This window comes from Marmota monax, unplaced genomic scaffold (genome assembly GCF_021218885.2).
Source record: "Marmota monax isolate L192 unplaced genomic scaffold, Marmota_monax_Labrador192_F-V1.1 WCK01_AAM20220418_F8-fsc00102, whole genome shotgun sequence".
Taxonomy (NCBI): domain Eukaryota; kingdom Metazoa; phylum Chordata; class Mammalia; order Rodentia; family Sciuridae; genus Marmota; species Marmota monax.
The window spans coordinates 5,896,391-5,914,881 of NW_026692494.1; the positions used below are offsets into that span (position 1 = coordinate 5,896,391).

At 59.6% G+C, this 18,491-nt stretch overlaps 1 protein-coding gene across 7 annotated transcripts in view; it reads left to right on the forward strand.

Moving 5' to 3' along the window:
• The first annotated feature begins 3,670 nt into the window (after positions 1-3,670).
• Positions 3,671-18,491, forward strand: part of Tcf3 (transcription factor 3) — a 28,484-nt gene continuing 13,663 nt past the window's right edge. For 5 of the 7 annotated variants that reach the window (XM_046444278.2, XM_046444285.2, XM_046444284.2 and 2 more), the window contains exons 1-2: positions 3,671-4,343; positions 7,664-7,736. In XM_046444278.2, coding sequence (XP_046300234.1) covers positions 4,017-4,343; positions 7,664-7,736 — 400 coding nt within the window. In that variant the 5' untranslated portion in view covers positions 3,671-4,016. The remainder of the gene's footprint in view (positions 4,344-7,663; positions 7,737-18,491) is intronic. The other 2 variants (XM_046444281.2, XM_046444280.2) reach the window with 2 other exon arrangements.

Consider the following 18,491-nt stretch of genomic DNA (forward strand, 5'->3'; position numbering starts at 1 on the left):
CACCAGGGCTGTGGGCTGCCCTCGAGGGGCCCTGGCACCAGGCACTGGCAGCCTGTCCAGGTGCCAGGCCCTGCAGGATGCACCCAGGCCTTGGGCTAGGCAGAGGTGGCAACCAAGGGGGGCCCCCCATGGGCTGTTCCGCCCTGTGACTCAGCCCCAAGATGGCCTCCCAGGAAAGACATGGTGGCTGTGGGTTCTGGGAGAGCCTCCTAGCAGGTGTGAGCCCCAGGCTGCTGGGGCCCCTCAGGGAGCTCTCTGGGTCTCTTCATCTGTTTAGTGAAATGGATCACTTGGGCATGGGGGCCTGACAGCCAACCCTGGAAAAGCTCACGTGTGGGACTAATGGTCTCCGACAGCTCTCCTCGCCCTGGAGGACAGCACTGGGGTCACTGGGGTCCAATGCCCAGCACCAACCCTGGTGTGCTGTCTGTCTGCACTCAGGGATGGGATGGTTTTGGACTGGATGTTTCTCCCTGTCCCTGGGTGAAACTGGAGAGGCTCTAGGGACACTGGCCCCAACTCTACGGTCCATTCCCCAGCATGACTGGGGTGGTGGGCTGACCCCCACTGAGAGGCTGGGGGTTCCCAGAGGCCTCAGTTCCAGCTTTCAAGAAAGCCCCAAGCTGGGGCTAGAGAGTGCCAAAACTGGCCAGAGGCCACTGTAAGGGCTGAGGCACCCTCCCTCCAGAGCCAGGCGCTCCAGGGCTTCGAGCATGAGGCGTGAGCTGTGAGCACGTGTGTGTGTGTGTGTGTGTGTGTGTGTGTGTGTATTTGCACCCTTCCTTCCACTTTCCTGACGGGGGAAACTGAGTAGAAAAGCAGAAAATATCAAGAACGTGCCCAAGGTCTCAGTGCGGAGGGGTGCAGGCTGCTCCCTGAGACCCACACCCATCTCTGCAGAGCAGGAGATGAGTGGCTCTGGCCTGGAAGGGGTCGGACGGAGGGTGAGTCTAGCTGCCATGTAGCTTTATTAGGCACCCCTGTGCCTCAGCCTCCCCGACACCCACTTTTCTTCCTCCCCTTCAGTTCCACTCCCTGTGGCACTCAACTGTGAACTGGGGGCTACAGACCGTGTGGGAAGAGGGTTCAGGGTGCCAAGTGGAGGGAGCTGATTTCTCTCTGGGACCCCGCAAGCCTTAGAAGACTGTGTTTTTGTTTATTACTTTATTGTTCTGATTCTGCATGATCCTCGGTCCTCAAAGGCTGAAGAGCCGGTTGGCATGAGCGGAAAGTTTGACCAAAATGGACACACAGCTGAGAATCACAGTCACATACGGACTTGATTCTGTCCAAACTCAAGTCCAAAATCTATTTTAAAGATGAAGAAACCGAGACACACCAAGTAGGCAAAAGCACAGGTTTCACTTGGAGCTCTCTGAACCTGAAACGAAGCAAGCCTCGGTTTCCCCGCCAGTAAAATGGACACAATGTTACCTCCTGGCTTGGTATGCCCGTTCTCAATACACAAGCACTCGGAGCCACCCCTAGAAACTCAGATACAACCAAGCTGACGCGACCAGGCGGGCGGCCACACCAACCTGAGAATAAAACCTCAATACCCACTAGCTTCTCGCGGCCTCTCGCTCGGAGAGTCCCGCCTCTATCGTGGGGCCAACGGACTGAGGCGGGGCTACTTCACGAATGGCTGGAAGCCCCGCCATGCAGGATTTTACAGCTTCCGATTGGTTACTGAGGCTCTGCTTTATCTTTCAATCTCACGGGTCTTCCGCTTGCGTCATGGTATTACTCTCAGCTCGCGTGCACCTCCGCGTACGAAGATAGTTCCAAGCTTGTTCCCGTGCCTTGGCCGACCTATCTGCCCCGGGATCACTCACTCTCAGGCGACAGGCTCTGCGGAACTTCAGGGCTCTCCTCAGGGAGCTCGGGAGGCCGAGGCGCGGGTTCGGGGCCGCGCGGACGTGGCGCAGGGATCCGCGCAGTGCCTTCGGGCGGGGCGCGGGGGGCGGGGTCCTGCGGAGGCGGGGCGGGCGCGGGGCGGGGCCGGCGCGGGCGGCGCGGGGCGGGGGGCGGAACATGTCTCCCGCCGCAGGAAGATGAGGCAGCGACCGCCGCCGCGGGCGTAGCGGGCCGGAGCGGAGCCGGACCCGACGCGGGCGGCGGGCACCGCGGGCACCGCACACCGCTGCCCCAGCTCCCCGGCCGGCCTCGCGGGGCGGTAACGCGGCGGGGGAGGGGCCGCCCACGCGCGCCGCCGCCGCCGCCCACGCGCGACCCTCGGGGGCCCGGCCGCGACGCCCCTTTGTCCGGGGGGGGCCGTTCATGCCGCCGCCCCCCGCGCGCCGCGTGCCGGGCCGCGCCGAGCAGGTAAACGCTTGGGGACCCGGGGAGGGGCGTGCGGCGTCGGGGCCGCGCCCGGGACCCCTGGCGCTTTGTGCGAAGTTGACCGCGGGCTCCGCGGGGAGCGTGGGGGGCTGGGCGCGGGCGCCGTGGGGTGCGCGCCCCTCCGGGCAGCTGGGGGTGGCCGGTCGCCCGGGCCGCATTGTTCTCCAACTTTGCGCGCCGGAGGGGGCGACCGACGTGGAGGGGCCCGCGCCGCCCTCCGCCACTCGTACTTGGGAAACTTTGCGCAGCCCGGGCCGGCGCGCGGGGGGCGCCAGAGGGGTCGCCCAACTTTGCGGCGGGGCCCGGGGCCCCAGTGCGGTGGTCCCAGGGCGCCCCTCCTCAGGGAGGGGCCCCGGCCGGGACTGGAGTTTAGAGGGGGAGCGAGGGAGGGAGGAGAGTCCTTTTGTCTGCGCGGGGAAGGTGCCGCCGCGCGCACGCAGGCTCAGGGTGAAGGGCCGGGGCCGGGCGCGAACATCTGCTCCGCGTTAGTGCGGGGCGAGGCAGCGGTCGGGGTCGAGAACACCGCGGTGGCGCGGCGAGCTTCAAAGGGCTCCCGGGCCGCACCGGCTGCCCGGGAAAGGGGGGGTACCCCGGCTTCCTCCTCTCCGCATTAAAAGAAGTATCAGGTTGTTTTCTCCCCTCCCAACTGTTTTCAGACGTCCAAGTCCATTTCCAGTCCCCCAAAGTTGTTGTGACACCCCAGAAATCTTATCTCTACGTTAAAGGCTCGTTTCAGCCCTCCCCAAGTTGGCCTGAAAATGGGTTTCAGCTACCCCACAAAAAAGTGCGGTTTCGTACGACTCAAAGTCAGTTTCACACGCCCTCCAAAAAGGAAAAAAAAGAAAGAGAAAAAAGCGGGGGAGGGGGCGCGCTGGGTCACCGTTTCACACCCGGTGTTGGAGTTGGCAAACAAAGGGGGGTCCTCTGCCTCTGGAGTTGGGTGTCCCTCTATCTCGGAACCCTTTCCCCTCCCCCAGCCTCTGCGGTTTCTTCGTGGCCACCCCCGCCTGGGGAACCCTGGAAAAAGTTCTTGGGGAGGGAGGTCCTGTGCTGCTCCCTTTCCGGGGGGTGGGAGGGGGCTTGGCAGGTGGATTCCCCCATCCCCCATCCCAGGATGGAGTCCCTGGGGACCATGAGGGGAATCCCAGGTCTTGGGGAACCCTCCCCCCAGGGGTGGGAGGTAAGGGATGTTTTTAAAGTTGCTTCAAAATAATTCCCGGATACATCGTGACAATAAAACAACTTTGGATTGTTTTTTTTTTTTTTTTTATCTGTGTGGGTTGAGTTGGGGGGGTGGGGGGGGGCGGATCCGAGGTTAAGGGTGGCGGGAAGCTTTCTGATCCCAGGGTCAGGCCTCCTGGTCTGCCTTCTCCCAACTAAGTCCAGAAGCCGAGGTGGGTTTCGTGTCTTTGTGACTTGTGGATTTGTTTTGCTTTGTGTTTGGGGGTGATCAGCCTTTAGCATGCTATGACAGGTGCTGGGGAGGGGTCCACCAAATTTCTCTTGGGGCCGGTCCTGGGTCGCCCCTCCCCCAGGGGCGGGGCTGGCAGGGCCGCCTGGAAGTAGTTGGAAGTGAGAGATCCTGGGCCCCTGCATTTAAGGCTTGCAACCTGATTCCTGGTGGTCTCTCAGGGATTGACCAAATTTACATTCATCTTCTCCCTAGTCTCCCTATGGGCTCTGGGCAGGGGTCTGCAGAGGACCCAAACCTCAGGATCTCAGCTTCCTTGCCCTCTTCACCCAGGGTCAGGAAGGGACTCAGCTTTCTGCTTCCCACCTGTCCACTTGGGCTATGGTCACTGAAACCCTTCTCTCCCTTCCCTGTTTGTCCTTGTGTGTTGTTGGTCTGTCCCTGCGGCCACTGTGCAGGGCTGTCTCTAGGCTGGAGGGCCTTCCCTGGTTCTTGTGCCTGCCACTGTTGCTGGAGAATGAGCCAATCGCAGAGGATGGCCCCTGTGGGCACCGACAAGGAGCTCAGTGACCTCCTGGACTTCAGCATGGTGAGCCAGACCCCTTTCCTGCCCACCTTTGCCCAAGCCTGCTGCTCCCCTAGGAGTGCTGAGCCTCTCGCTTTTCTGGGAGTTTGCCCCAGTGGGGCTGGGGTCAGGGTACCCCTGGGCAAGCCAGCACCCCCATGGCAATGTGTGCGACACCAGAGTTCTCTTCACCACAGAATGGAGATGGCCTACCACTATATATAGATGGAGAAATTGAGGGACTGCCAGGGTCCCAAGCTTCTCCCTGGGGCTGGAACTCAGGAGTGCTGAGCCCTGAGGCCCCAGCCTGGCTGGGTGAGCATTCAGTGACCTTGGTCTGTAAGAGCAGTGAGCAGGGTCCCGAGTGTGTCAGGTCGTTCAGTCCCTTGTGGAGCAGGAAAGGAAATCCTGGTGGAGATCCTCAGGGAAGTGGTGGCACTTCAACTTGCACCAGGGTCCCTGTCCCCACGTGCCAAGGACACAGGTGTTACACACTCCATGGCTAACAGGGCTGAGTCCTTAGAGGCTCCATGTGAGCACAGAGCACCCGGGGGTCAGCTGGTCCAGGCTGCAGGGGAGGTGGGCAGTCCTCAGATTTCCTGAGTCTTGACTCTTTACTGAGCGCCCCATTCTCCCCTCTGCAGGTGGAGGCCCAGAGGTGCTGGCCCCAAGGTTACAGGGCTCAGGTCCAGCGAGGCTAGAGCCAGCAGTCTCCTTGGGTGTTGATGGGAAGGCTCGGGACCCTCATTTTGGGTGTCAGGGGATCAGCATTTCCTCCAAAAAAATCCGAGAATCCTGTTTTATTCTCTTGACTCGTGTCTGTGGGCAGCTCCTTAGTCTCCAGCCCTCACCCCCATGAGCCCCATTTGGTCTGAAGCGGTGTGGGGAGGGTGCTGAACTGAACCCTCCCCATGCACAGGCCAGGCCACTGAGGTTGGTCAGTAACAGGTCTCCAGACTGAAGTGGCCCCAGCCACACTGGAGAGACAACCCCCAGACATGGCTGCTGGCTCCGGAAGGGCCATGCCAGTATTTTTAAGCCCCGTCTTATTTTTACCTCTCCGGCTGAGTAACCGGAGGTACAGTTTGCTTGTTTTTGTGCTAAACTGACAGGTCACAGACTGTTGGGCTGGAACAGACAGCATAGTGGGGGCAGCCTGGGTTCAGCCCTGCAGGACTAGCTCCCGCGTCTCCCCACTCGACAGTCCTGAACCACTTCTCATCTCCCCTGCTGTCCCCAGGACCTTAAGTCTTCTCCCACCCTGGTCAAAACCAGTACCCGCTCACAGATGAGGAAACAGCCCGCCCGAGGGGGTGGGGACTGGCTCCTCCCAGGACCCCCTTCGCCCAGAGGAGGACTTTTTTTTTTTTTTTTGTACTGGGAGTTGAACCCAGGGGCACTTGACCACTGAGCCACATCACCAGCCCCATTTTGTATTTTATCTAGAGACAGTGTCTCACCTTGCTTTTGCTGAGGCTGGGTTTGAACTCCTGATCATCCTGTCTCAGCCTCCCAAGCCTCTGGGATTATGGGCATGCAACATCAGGCCCAGCCCAGAGGTGGGTTTTAACCCTCTTGGTGTTACAGGAAAGCCTGTCTGGTCGAGTCAGGGAGCACAGGCAGTGCCCGTTACTGACCAGGTCCCTTCAAAACTGCCCTTGTGCCACCTCTCCCAGGGACATGGGGTGGACTTGTTTCTTTGAGCAAGGACTTTCAGGCTGAGACAAACAGGCCTTGAAGGGAATCCCTTCTCGGGCAGACTTGTGTGGGGTGGGAAAGTCAGTGGCATATTAAACACAAAGAGGAGAGCGGCGGTGACCTCAGAGTCCTGCTGGGCCTGAGCCTGGACTTGAACTTCATGGTTAGAAGGGGGAGCGAGAGGCATTGAGGACCTGGGAGCCCTGGACTGTTGCTGATTGGTACCCACTGCCAGTAAGCAGCGTCCCCAGTGGGTATGGACGGAGGCCCCTCCTTACTGCACACAGGAGTACAGTAGGGCCAAGCCCTGAGTCCGCCCCACAGAAGGAAGCACTGGGGCTCCAAAGGGTGAGGGGTAGCTCTGGGTTAATCATGAGGCCTTCAGAACCCATGAGGCACGGCCCAGGGTCCCCCGGTGCCTTGTCGGTAGTTCCCTGCATCCTGGGGACAAAACAAGTGGCTTCAGGCTAGACCTGCGGAAGCAGACCCCGGGTACCCCAATGGGAGAATGGTTCTTTTGGGAGAACAGAGCCCTGCAGAGGCTGGGCCGGTTTCCATTGGTGCATGAGCATCACTGAGCCGTGGACCCCTTTGAGAACCCCTGCAGCCTGGACACCCCTCCTCTCCATGCGCCAGGCCGAAGGCAATGCGGGCTCAGTTTCTTCTGAGACAGTGGGCACTGAACCCTGTTTCTGAGACCCTGAGCCCTGGCCTGGTGCTGTGCAGGCACCTCCTGGCTGGCAGGGGAGTCAGGACTGGGTGGTGCTCCCCAGCATTCCCTTTGAGCATAGAGTGGATCTCCCACACCCAGCCCCTGGGGGTAGAGCACACGTTTATTTTTTCTGAGGCAAAAGGGGTTGTTGATGTTGGGTCTTTCTGGTTGCAGTGCTATGCTGTTTAATCTTTAGGGACGTGGCACCCTGCGTACCTGCAGCAGGTGGCTGTCCCCCTCTCGGTGTCTAGAAGATCCACCCTGCACAGCCTTTTCCTGGGCCCTGGATCCACCCGGCATTGCCACTCTGAACCTCAAGTCTCCCCTCCGACAGGCCCACACTGTCCCCTGGGAGGGTGTCGTGGGAGCACAGACCTCACATGGGGGACGCTTCGCCTCTTTGCCCCCTCTGCATAGTCCCCTCAGGTGTGTCTGGCCTGCTGGAGAACCTCAGCCCAGGGTGCTGCTGCCCGGCTGGACCTGGGGGCTCTGGCCTGAAGTGGGTTTCTGTTCCTCCCTCTGTTGGGGTGAGCACCCGTCTCCTTTCCTGAGTTGAGATAGGAAAGAACTTTGTATCGCTAGAGCTGATACAGTGTATCCGCTGCTTCAGCAGGTACCCCATCTGCGAGTGCCAGGTGGACCCGGACCTCCTGGGTGGGGGGCCAGTGCTCCAACACTGAGTCACCTGCAGGTCCTGGTTGCGTTGGGTGGGGCCTGGGCAGCTGGCTGCTCCTGCACCTTTTCCCGCCCTGGGCAGTAGGTTTCAGGGGTTGACCCTAGCCTCGGCCTCAGAGTCTTTGGGTCTTGGGAGGGTGGACATGTCTGAGCAGAACTGGTCCCAGTGTGCCAGACCCCTGTGCTCCTGTGAGGAGACAACCTTGGGGTGGGGTTTGCTGGCCACCCCACTCACTGCTCTCCTGCTCTGTCCCTGCAGATGTTCCCGCTGCCTGTGGCCAACGGGAAGGGCCGGCCGGCCTCCCTGGCGGGAGCTCAGTTCACAGGCTCAGGTGAGCCCAGGTTTCCTGTGGCACAGGTGCCTGAGAGGTGGATGGGGAGGGCCGCTACAGGACAGCACAGCGCTGGGCACGCGCTTGTGGGTGTGGGGCTGTGGGCTCAAGAGCACCCTGAGGGTGGGCCGCCCTCACTCTTACCACTTGACCAGGGCCTGGCCAGAGACCAGGGGTCTATCCTGTGGACAGCCCAGCGTCCCCTTGTTCTATCCTGGCCCGCCTGGGGTGGAGTGGGCGCTGCTCTTAGGACAGGGCTGGGCCCACGTAGTGGTGGTCACCTGTTTCATGCATCCCATCACGAATCCCGCCCACCTCTGGCCTGCCAGCCCAGGGAGACCTCACTCAGTTCCACCTGTCTTTGCTCAGGGAAGGGGCTTCTCTCACTCTGGGCCTCTGCCATCCTGGGATCTGGCCCTTTGATCATTCATGTCCTGAGAGTCCCAGGCAGACCTGGGCAGTTGGTCACCCTGATGATCTGTATGCATGGCAATGGGCAGGGTGGACAGGGTGGATGGGAGATGGGGCACAGCCAGGGCTGGACTGGGGGAAACTAGGCCCCGGGATCTGTCCCAGCTGTGTCCTTCTGAGCCCCTGCCCTCTGACAGGCCCATGCCCTCCCTGGGTGGGGTGGGAACACAAGCCCACCGCCTTGCTCTCCTTCCCCGCCCTGCTTCCAGGGAGGTGGGCAGGAGCTGAGGGGCAGACAGGAGCCACTGGGTGTGAGCAGATTGGTGCTCCAGGTTGAGGGCTACGCGTGGGCCCTGAGGCAGGACCCTGCAGCAGAGGGGAGCCAGCCAGGCAGGGGGGACACAACGCAGGGGGGAGGTGGTGGGCAGAGGTGCTGGGGCAGTCAGGAGCCTGGCTGTGGGCAGGTGTGGTGGGAGGGCCTGGCACACGTGTCCTGAGGCGCTCTCGAGCTCTGCACTGGGGCCTCTCGGTGGGTAGTGGTGTAGAGGAGCACAGTGTCTTGATTTTGTGTAGGGCTGAGGTCAAACCCAGGCCTCACACATGGCAGTCAGGCGCTCAACCACTGAGCGCCAGCCCTTTTTAAATTTTTTTCTCTTAAGGCAGGTTCTCATGGGGTGGCATAGCGTCTTGCTAAGTTGCCGGGGCTGACCTTGAGCTTGCCATCCTTCTGCACCAGGCTTCTTGGTGGATCTGTCTGTCCTCCTGGGCTCTCAGGCAGGTTCTTCCTGGTCTCTGGCATGGGTGGAAATTTCTGTCCAGTGGTTTTCTCTGAAGTCCGCTGCAGGCTCTGCTGGGGAGGGGATTTGGAGGAGTGGTGCCACTCCCACTGTCCCTTCCCGGCTTTTCTGGGGAAGTGACCCCGGGCTGCCCTGGCACTCCCTGAGGCTTGGAAATCCCCATGGGCTCCCATCGCCCTGGAAGCAGCCCCCAGGAACCAGAGGGGCTGAGGTTTCCTGGCCGAGGCAGAAGGTCAGGCCCAGGGGCTGTCACAGAGTACCTGTGCCCCTTACCTGCCCTCTCTCTGCCCCAGGCTCACAGGTAGGTGTGGCGTGGAGGTGAGGTGAAAGGCTTCTCTTTCTCTGTCCACTGACCTTCCTGGCCCTTCTGCAGACCCTCTGTGGCCAGACCTTCGTGGCCACTGGGCTCCCAGAGCTTTCTACAGGGAGCCCTCTCCCAGGAGCCCTGTGGACACTGGAGGGCGGTCCTCCGTGGTGTCTGTGGTGGGTCCTGTCCTCTGGCCCTGCCCTGACAGCTTCCTGCCTGTTCCCCTCCTGTATTGGGACTGGGTTTGGGTGCCTGGTGAGGCCAGCAGGTGGTGTTCCTTGTCCTGAGGGACGTGGTGTGGTTGGTTCCCCTCAGGGGCATGTGGTTCCGGCAGTGGACTCCAGCCAGAGTCCCAGGGGGAGCAGGGGACTGGGAGAGAGGCTCGCGGGGCACCGTCCACGGCTGCGCCCCTGCAGGGCCAGCGGGCCTGGTGACTTTCCTTCTGTCCTCCAGCTTTCTCTCCTGCCCTGGGGCCTCTGTCCCGTTCACCGAGGGTCCAGGGGGTTGTGGGGGCACAAGAGGCTGGACACACGGAGGCAGTCCTGGCCCAGGGGACCCTTGCCAGGCTGCTGGGAGGAGGCCCAGGTGCCTAGGAGCTCCTGTCCTTGCCTGCCGCTCTGCACAGAGCTGGGACCGGGAAGGGCACCTGTTGCTGGTGGCCGAGTGCTCGCTCGCCCCTTCCCGCCGCCTCCCCTCGGCTTTTTCTCTTGCTTTCAGGCCCCTCGGCTCTCGCCGCTATCCTTCTGGTGGGTTTTTTGTGGGTTTCGGTTCTGGGGATGGAGCTCAGGGTCTGAGTGCAGGGAGGTCCCCGGCCCGACCTACAGCCGACCTGTGGCGGCGTCTGATAAGCTCTTGGCTGGGGGAGTGGCATAGTCCTTCACAGGGCCACAGATCCCGGAGCCTGCTGGGCCTCCAGCGTTCTGTGGGGTCTGTTCTTCATTGGCCACCTGGAGGCCTCCTGCTGTTCTGACGGTTGACCTTTTCCCCTTGCTTCACTTTCCAGGTAGGCGGTCCCACTGTCCTCCCTCAGACCCAGGCTGTGCCGTGTGCCCTTGGACCTCCAGGGGGTGTGTAGACCCTGTGGCGGGGCGACCAGGCCTGATGCTGGCTGCCGGCTGCAGATAGGCTTTTGTCTCTTTCTGTTGTTGTTGCTGGGGATTGAACTCGGGGCTCCACCGCGGAGCTGTAGCCCCACTCCTTATCTTTTAACTTGAGACAGGACCTTGCTCAGTTTCTGAGGCTGGTCCCCAACTTGTGGTCCTCCTGCGTCAGCTCCTGGGATGCTGTGCCTTGGTTGTGTGTGGATCCTGGGCAGGGCCTTCCTGGTCCTGTCTGAGCCTCCCCTGAGCCTCGAGGTGCTCACCTGTGCGCACCTGCAGTGGCCCACTGTGTGCCGACCTTTCCAGGAGCTGCCTCTCCCGCCAGGCCTTCCTGAGTCCTGAGCATCCCCTGAGCCGTGCAGGCCCCCAGCCTCACCCTGCACTGGCCTTCGTGCTGGGGGTGTTGGTCAGAGTCTCCTTCGGCACCCTTGGCTGTGTTCTGAACCTGGCTGGGGACTGTCCTCTCTCAGGAACAATCTGCCATGAGTAGGAGCCACCTGGTGCCTGCAGGGGACACATCTGAACCTTTCCTGGGCGTGTTTTCCTGTGTGCTGCCTCTGGAGCTGGTGCCCACTGCTCTTGGCCACTGTAGCATGTTCTTAGGAGAAGATCAGCCAGGTGCGGGGGCCACACCTATCATCCCAGCAGCTTGGGAGGTTGTGGCAGGAGCGTGGCAAGTTTGAGGCCAGCCTGGGCAACTGAGCAAGACCCTGTCCTTGTGAAAAGAGAAAAAGGCTAAGGCTGTGGCTCAGTGGCAGAGAGCTTGTGTGGCATGCGTGAGGCCCTGAGTTCCATTCTTAGCTTGGGAGAAAAGATTGTCCCTTTCAGTCACGTACTCAAGCCTGCCAGTGTGGACTCTGACGCAGAGCTGACCGCCACTCGGTCCCTGGAGGTGGAGCTGTGGCACATCCCAGACGGCGCCCCTTCCCCTCCGCTTGTCCTTGGTTCGGCTACCCCTGCTTCACCTGCTGCTTTGGCTCCTGGAGATCAGCGTGCGCCTGTCGCCTGCTGGGCTTCTCTGCTGGACCCGGGTCGTGGTGCTTTGGTCTGTCAGCGTTCACGTGTTCTTTTTAGTCGCTCATCACGGGCGACTCCCGTCTTGGGGTGGTGCACACGTGGAGTCTCGCTGGCCGAGTGATTGCGTGTGCTGTCTCTCTGACTTCTCGCTCTGTGCCTGGTGTTCGCTCCGCCTGTCCTGGGCAGCAGCAGGGAGCTGGGTCTTGAACTCGCCCCGGACCGTGTCAGCTACGTCGTAACCTGTCGTCATAGATGCTGACAACTTACATAAACTTCCTTCTCGAGTCAGGTTGTTTCAGAGACTGCTGGATTCTCCGTTGGGATCGGCTCGTTTCTGGGTGTTCAGTGCCAAAGCTGCGCTCGCGGGCCCCTGCCGGTGCTGGGGTGCCGTGCTTCCTGCCCTGCTCAGCCCTGAGAGCAGCTGGGTGTGAGAGCACGGGGTGCACCGCAGCTCCCAGGTCATCTCCACGTAGACTTCACTTTCTGCTTTTGTTTATGGTGCTGTGGATGGAGCCCAGGGCCTCGGGCATGCTGACCCTGTGTGTCCCACTGAGCCCGCCTGGGACCGAGCGTGGCTTTCCGTGCGTTGATGGCCATGGGCTGAGGGCAGCACCAGTTCCCCTGCCGCTGTGTGTGCTTCTCTGTCTGAGGGTTTGGGTGCAAGGTTACTGGGCCCACTGTGCCCAGGCCAGACCCAGCTCAGGTGATTCTGCTGGGTCAGCTGACAGGTCCCCAGGTGTGGCTGTGGGTGCTGACGGCAGGTGGAAAGGGCTGGGCTGGAGCCAGGTCTGTGGCCAGCGCTCCTCAGGGTCTCGGCTGGTGTTGCTGCCTTTCCCGCCGCTTCACCTGGCCCTGAGGTCCCCTTGAGCTCGTCCCCGCAGTCCTTGCCTCTGCAGGTGTGTCCCCCCTGGTTTCCCTGCTGGCAGTTGTGGGGACCTTGCTGCTGGTTTGGCCACCACCACTCACTTCCTGAATCCACTCCAGGAAAATGGGTACAACAGTGGCCAAGGGGCCCCGCGGGCACGCCGTGCAGCCTCCCACTTGGTGCCTGCCTTCCCGCCTGGGCTTTCTGCAACCAGGCCTGGCTCCCTGGCGCCCACTTGCTTCCGAGTCCCATGCGGCCTGGAATCTGGGTTCAGGAAGTTTTTTCCATCAAGGGACCTTGGTGACCCAGGATTTGTGTGTGAGCAGCATTTAGTTGAGCCTGGGGTGTGTGCACCAGGCCGACTCCTCCCCATTGCCCGCTACACTTGCGGGTACACCTACTAACCTACACCTGGGTGTGTTGGTTTAGGGTGTGTGTGTTTTGAGACAGAGTCTTGCTGTGCTGCCCAGGCTGCCCTCTCGGCCCTGGCACGAGCCTTCCTCCTGCTCAGCTGTGGTCACTGGGTGGCAGGTGTGCCGGGCTGGGAAGCCACCTTGAAGCCCTGGGTAGTGTGGCCTGCTCTGTCCTCTGTTCTGCAGGCCCTGCTGTCTGCTTCCTGGAGGACCCACCTGGCACCGTGAGGGCTTCTGCACCCTGGGCTAAGTGGTCCCCGTGTCCAGCTGTGTCCACCTGTCCCTGCTTGTCTCTGGGCTTCTTTCTTGTGAGAAGCCCCTGGCTGATTGATCGGGTGGACCTCGGCTGCCTGGCGTGCCCAAGGGCTGCGTTGGAGCCCACCTGTCTTCCCAGGGCTGCTTCCACCGACCCTATTGAGTCAGCTTTCTGTTGCTGTGACTAAAGCACCCATCAGAACAACTTCAGAGGAGGAAAGTTTGTTTGAGGGCTCACAGTTTCAGAGGTCCTGGTCCATAGACATCTGCTCCATTCCTCAGGGCTCCAGGTGAGGCCTGGAGACGCCACTCAACCTGTACAACACACGTACCCCATCGCCATGCCCCCGCCCACCTCTTCCCCATCCATGGTGAGGTCACTGGTTGGGTTAAAGCTTTCACAACCCAATCATTTCTTCTCTGAACTCTTTTGCATTGTCTCATGTGGGCTTTTGGGGGAGACCTCACACCCAAACCATAACATTCGACCCCCAAAAGCTCACACTCATCCGACCATTCAAAATACCTTCAGTCTGTTTCCGAGAGTTCCCAGAGTCCCGACGGTTCTGAGATTGTTCAGAGTTCAAGGCCCACGTCTTCTCTGAGGTCAAGGCGTTCCCGCGCTGAGCTCCTGTGAAAGGCGCTTGACGAGTGGCCAGCACTAGTGCAGAGGGAGCCCCGAGGAGGGAGGGGGACCAAGGCAAGGCTGAGATCCAGCTCCACGTCTGGCTTCTGGAGCATATGGCCTCATGGTGTCCTCTCCAAGGGGCAGGTGTAGCTCCGTCTCTGTGACCCTGTGTGTGGCAGCCCAAGTGGCCTTTCTGTGGGCTGTCTCTGCTCAATCCCTCAGCTTTCCTGGGACGATGTTCCATGTTACTGGCGTTTCTCAACCTCAGGCCTGCGCTGGGAGGGTTCCCCCTCGCCTCTCTACACTGTGACTTCTCGGGAGGTGCCCACAAGGACTCTGGCCCTGCTGCACTTCGCCCGGCCTCCCAGGCCTTCCTTTGAAATCAGACGCAGCTCCTGCATCCCTGCAGGAGCAGCACCACGCGGCTGGCACCAGGGTCTGCCGCCATATCAAGCAGTAGCCAGGCCTCCAGGGACTTTGGCTGCAGTGGCCTCTCGGTGTCTGCATGGCTGAACACATTGAAAAAACCACCCAGGCCCCCTAGTGTAGGAAGGGTGCCCCATGAGGTGAGGATTCTGGTCTCTTCCCCAGAATCCTCACCTCTACTCCCCTGAGCTTGAGAGGTGTCTGGTCTTGCCATCTTTCTCATTCTTTGTGGGCACAGTCTTTAGCATTTCTTTAGTGGAGTTAATGCCTTTAACAATTGCAACTTCTTAGCCCCAGTTTTACGACCGCTTTTCAAGTCCCAAGTTTTTCAGATATTTTGTTCCTGATTATCACAGTATATTTGGCTAAAAGCCGCCAGCAATATTCATGCCACTGCCTGAATACTGTGCTGTCTAGAAATTTCTTCTGCCAGATTTAAGAAGTCCATCTCTTTAAAAATCCTCGTCACTGAAAGTGTCAGGACCCGGGCAAAACTCCGATAACTTCCCAGCCAGAACATGACACAGGTGGCCTTAACTCCAAATTCCAACAGTGTCCTCCTTTTCCTCTGAACCTTCTTGAACCCTGTCTTCATTGTCCGTGGTCCTCTTGGCATTCTGGTCGGAGCTCACACCAGAATCGGCCATTAAGCTCTGCTTAAAACAACCTAAAGCATTTCCAGCTTGCAATGCTAAACATCTCAAAATTCCTGCCACCAATTCCAAAAAGCTCAAAAAACTTCTGAACCACATGGTCAGTTTAGTCACATCAGTGACCCCACTCCTGGTATCAGTTTCTGTTTTAGTCAGCTTTTTCGTTGCTTTTAATAAAAGACCTAACCAGAACAACTGGAGGTAGACAAATTTATTTGAGGGCTCATAGTTTCAGAGGTTTCAAGCCCTTAGATGGCTGGCTGTATTCCTCAGGCCTCTAGGTGAGCAAAACATCATGCAGAAGACTAGCGGAGGGAAGCGGCTCAGGTGATGACCAGAGAGCGGAGACTCCACTTGCCAGATGTAGATACATACCAACTCCTCCAGCCACACCCCACCACCCTTAGTCACCCTTCCCTCGGTCCCATCGGGTGACTACTCACTGACTGGGTTAAGGCTCTTGAGCCCATCATTTCTCTGAACCTTCTTGCGTTGTCTGATGTGAGTTTGTCGGGGGGCACCTCACATCCGAGCCATGACACCCTTTCTCTTCAGCTACAGCTTACGGCTTGCTCAGGGGAAGGCCAGAGACCCTGCTATTATGGCCCCCAAGTATTGGGCAGGTTTCTAGGGCTTTCCGGTGTCTCCTACCCCCAGCAGCCCACCACCTGCCTTGGGCTGGGCACTTGCCTGTCTAGCATGTGGTCAGTGCTGGACATGATCACTCCTGCTTCTGACCCCTCCCAGAGTGCTGGGAGCTGTTGGCGAGAGCCTGTGGCCACTGCGGCCTGGGAGGTCTGACAAGCTGCAGGTTGCACAGACCTGGAAGATGGTCAGAAACATTGATGCAGAAGGGAAGGACCAGGGAGTCTGGGTGGCAGGTGCATCTGGGCCACTTTTCCTTTTTTCTTTTTTTTTTTTTTTTGGGGGGGGGTATTGGGGATTGAATGCAGGAGTTGAGCCCCATCCTTGGGCCTTATTTTTTTATTTAGAGACGGGGCCTCACTAAGTTGCTGAGGCTGGCTTTGAATTTACATCCTCCTGCCTCAGCCTCCCGAGCCACTAGGATTACAGGCATGGCCACCACACGTGGCGTTATCCTGGTCTTCTTGCAGTGCTGCCCTAAGCTTTGAACTTGCATGGGAACTAAAAATACCCCCATAACAATCTTGAGCAGACCTCCCGGTTCATGGTGGGAGCCCCCAGCTCACTCAAGGAAGGCAGCTCCCTGAACTCTGGCCCTTCTGACCTCACTCCTGCAGAAGCCCCCAGTAGGCCAGGAATAGGTCATTGAAGGGGACAGGCCAACTGGCAGCTGATGGACTCTCACCCTGTTTAAGATTTTAAGTGGCCAGGCACATTGGCACATGCCTGTAATCCCAGCAACTTCGGAGGTTGAGGCAGAAGAATTGCAAGTTAGAGGCCAGCCTCAACAACCTAGCAAGGCCCTAAGCTTAGCTTAGATACTTGGCAAGACTGTATCTCAAAAAGTAAAAAGGGCTGGGACGCGGCTCAGTGGTTCTTTGTGTGTGTGTGTGTGTCTCTCTGTGGTGCTGGGGATTGAACCCAGGGCCTTCTGCATGGGAGGCGAGCATTTGACCAGCTGAACTATATGCGCAGCCTTCCCCTAGGTTCAGTTCCTGGTACCAAGAAAAAAAAGATTTTGAGTGTGAGGGAAGGAGTCAGCAGGGGAGGTTTGGGTGCTGGGGGTATTGCTTGGCTCTCACGAGCAGACTCCCATGCACCCTGTCCAGGGGCTGCTGTTCTGGGTTTAGGTGCAGCCGTCATATACAGGATCAGGTGGGGGGGGGGGTTCAGAATTACCATTTCAAGCATCCCTTGGCACCTGTCCGGGATTGGGTTGAGGACCCCCGACTCACTCTCCTGTGATAGCCCAGTCTTTGCTGCGAAGAACCCACACACGGACTTCTGAGTCCTCCCTGGATGACAGGTAAGGCCTGGTGTGGCCGGCCATGGTGCACAGGCCTGTCATGCAGCCACACAGGAGGACGGTGAGTTCAAGGCCAGCCTCAGTAACTTCACCAGGGCTGAGAGGGCAGCACAGTGGTAGAGTGCTTATCCAGCTTAGGCAAGGCCCTGGGTATGTTTTCTAGAACCACCAGGAGGGGGACCCGGTGCAGTGTGCACGGTTGCCGCACTGCCTGTTCAGGAAGTCGGGGCTGGTGCAGATGCAGGTTTCTGTTTCTGGTGTCTTTGGCACGTGGTGCCTGCAAGTGGGGTGAGTGTGCCTTACCCTGTCTGGGCTGTCTCTCGGCTGCAGTTGCTTGCCCCACAGCCGTCCCCCGGAGGCTCATTGAGACGACACCCTGAGCCGGTGCAGTAGGGCATGCCTGTCGTCCTGGCAGGGGGATCCCAAACTCAAGGCCAACCTTCGCAACTCAGTGACATCCTCTCAAGAAAGTAGGAAAGGGCTGGGGTGTAGCGCAGTTGTGGGTCACTTGCCCAGTGTGCATGAAGCCCTGGCTTCCATCCAGAATACTGAAGAAAAAAATCTTTTTTGAAAAAATTTTTAAATTCTAGATAGACATAATCTTTATTCATTTTTGTGTGTGTGGTGCTGAGGATCGAACCCAGTGCCTCCCACGTGTGATGCCAGCGCTGTGCCACTGAGCTACAGTCCCACCCCCCAGTTTTTTGTTTAATCACATAAAATGGGACCTCCTTCCTGAGCCCGCTGGCCCGTGTGCAGCTGGGGCTCTGGTTGCTCAGGTGGCTGTGTGAGGGACAGCACGGGGGACGTTCAGTGACTGTTACTTGACACTGAAGAGTGGAGTGAAGAACTGGAACCTAGAGGCATGGGGGCCCAGCCCCAGGCCAACCGGAGTGGGGACAAGGAGCCTGGGTTGGGAGGGGACAAGGAAGTGGGTGGGGGCTGGGGCAGGTGGGCGCAGGCAGGCCAGCTCACAGCGTCCTGGGGGAGTGGGGCCTTCACCCGGAGGCCCCAGACCCAGGGCCTCACCTCTTCACTCTGGACCCTTCCCTGGACCCTTCCGGGGCACTCGCCCCCCGGGAACCACACCTCCCACCCTGTTAGTGTTTCCTCCGCCCACCAAGGACTGTGTGAATATTCATGGTCACATCATTGGAACGTGTAATCAATAACCTATGAATGTGGGTGGCGGAGGGGCCTTCCTGTTTTTTGGCATTTCTAGAAGGGTTGGGCGAGGGCCAGTCTCTGCATTCCAAAAAGTGTGGAGCAGGGTCTGTTGCCCTGCCAGGGGCCTTCTGCCTGTGTGGGGACCCCAGGACAGCCCCACCATCACCAGACCCTGGGTGCCCGGGCTCAGCCCGGCGGCAGTTTGGGGTGCATCGCAGGTGCCCTTGGGGAGGTTGGCCAGTGGGGAGGTGTGTGGAGGGTCATCAAGACAGCCAGGCTCCCTTGGTTGACCCTTCCTTCCAGGCGCCTGCGTGGGGCCAGGGCCAGGGCGGACACCCCAAGCCTGGTGAAGAGCACTGCTGGGCAGCCCAAGTCCCTGCCTGCCCCCCACACGCCCAGGCCCTGTCCCAGCCCAGGCCCTTCCCCGTCTGTGGTCACACTGGAAGTATTAGATTTGAACAAAATCTCATGGGATGTGAATATTCATTAGTTTGACCACTTAATATGCATCATCATGCAAATTAGACAGCAATTAAGCAAGAGCTCTCCAGGGGGATGGTGGTGGGGACGGAGGCCGAGAGCTGGTCTGCGTGGAGTCCCGGCTGCAGCCCTCTCCTCACTCGCTCTGGTGGTGCCAAGAGCACCCCAGTCCTGCTGTGTGTCACCAGCCCTGTTCCCAGAACAGGGAGGCTGAGGCCCGTGGTCTGGCTGCAGCCAGGCAAGGGGTCCCGGGGCTGCTGTCTGTGCCCCCCATGGGGAGGAATG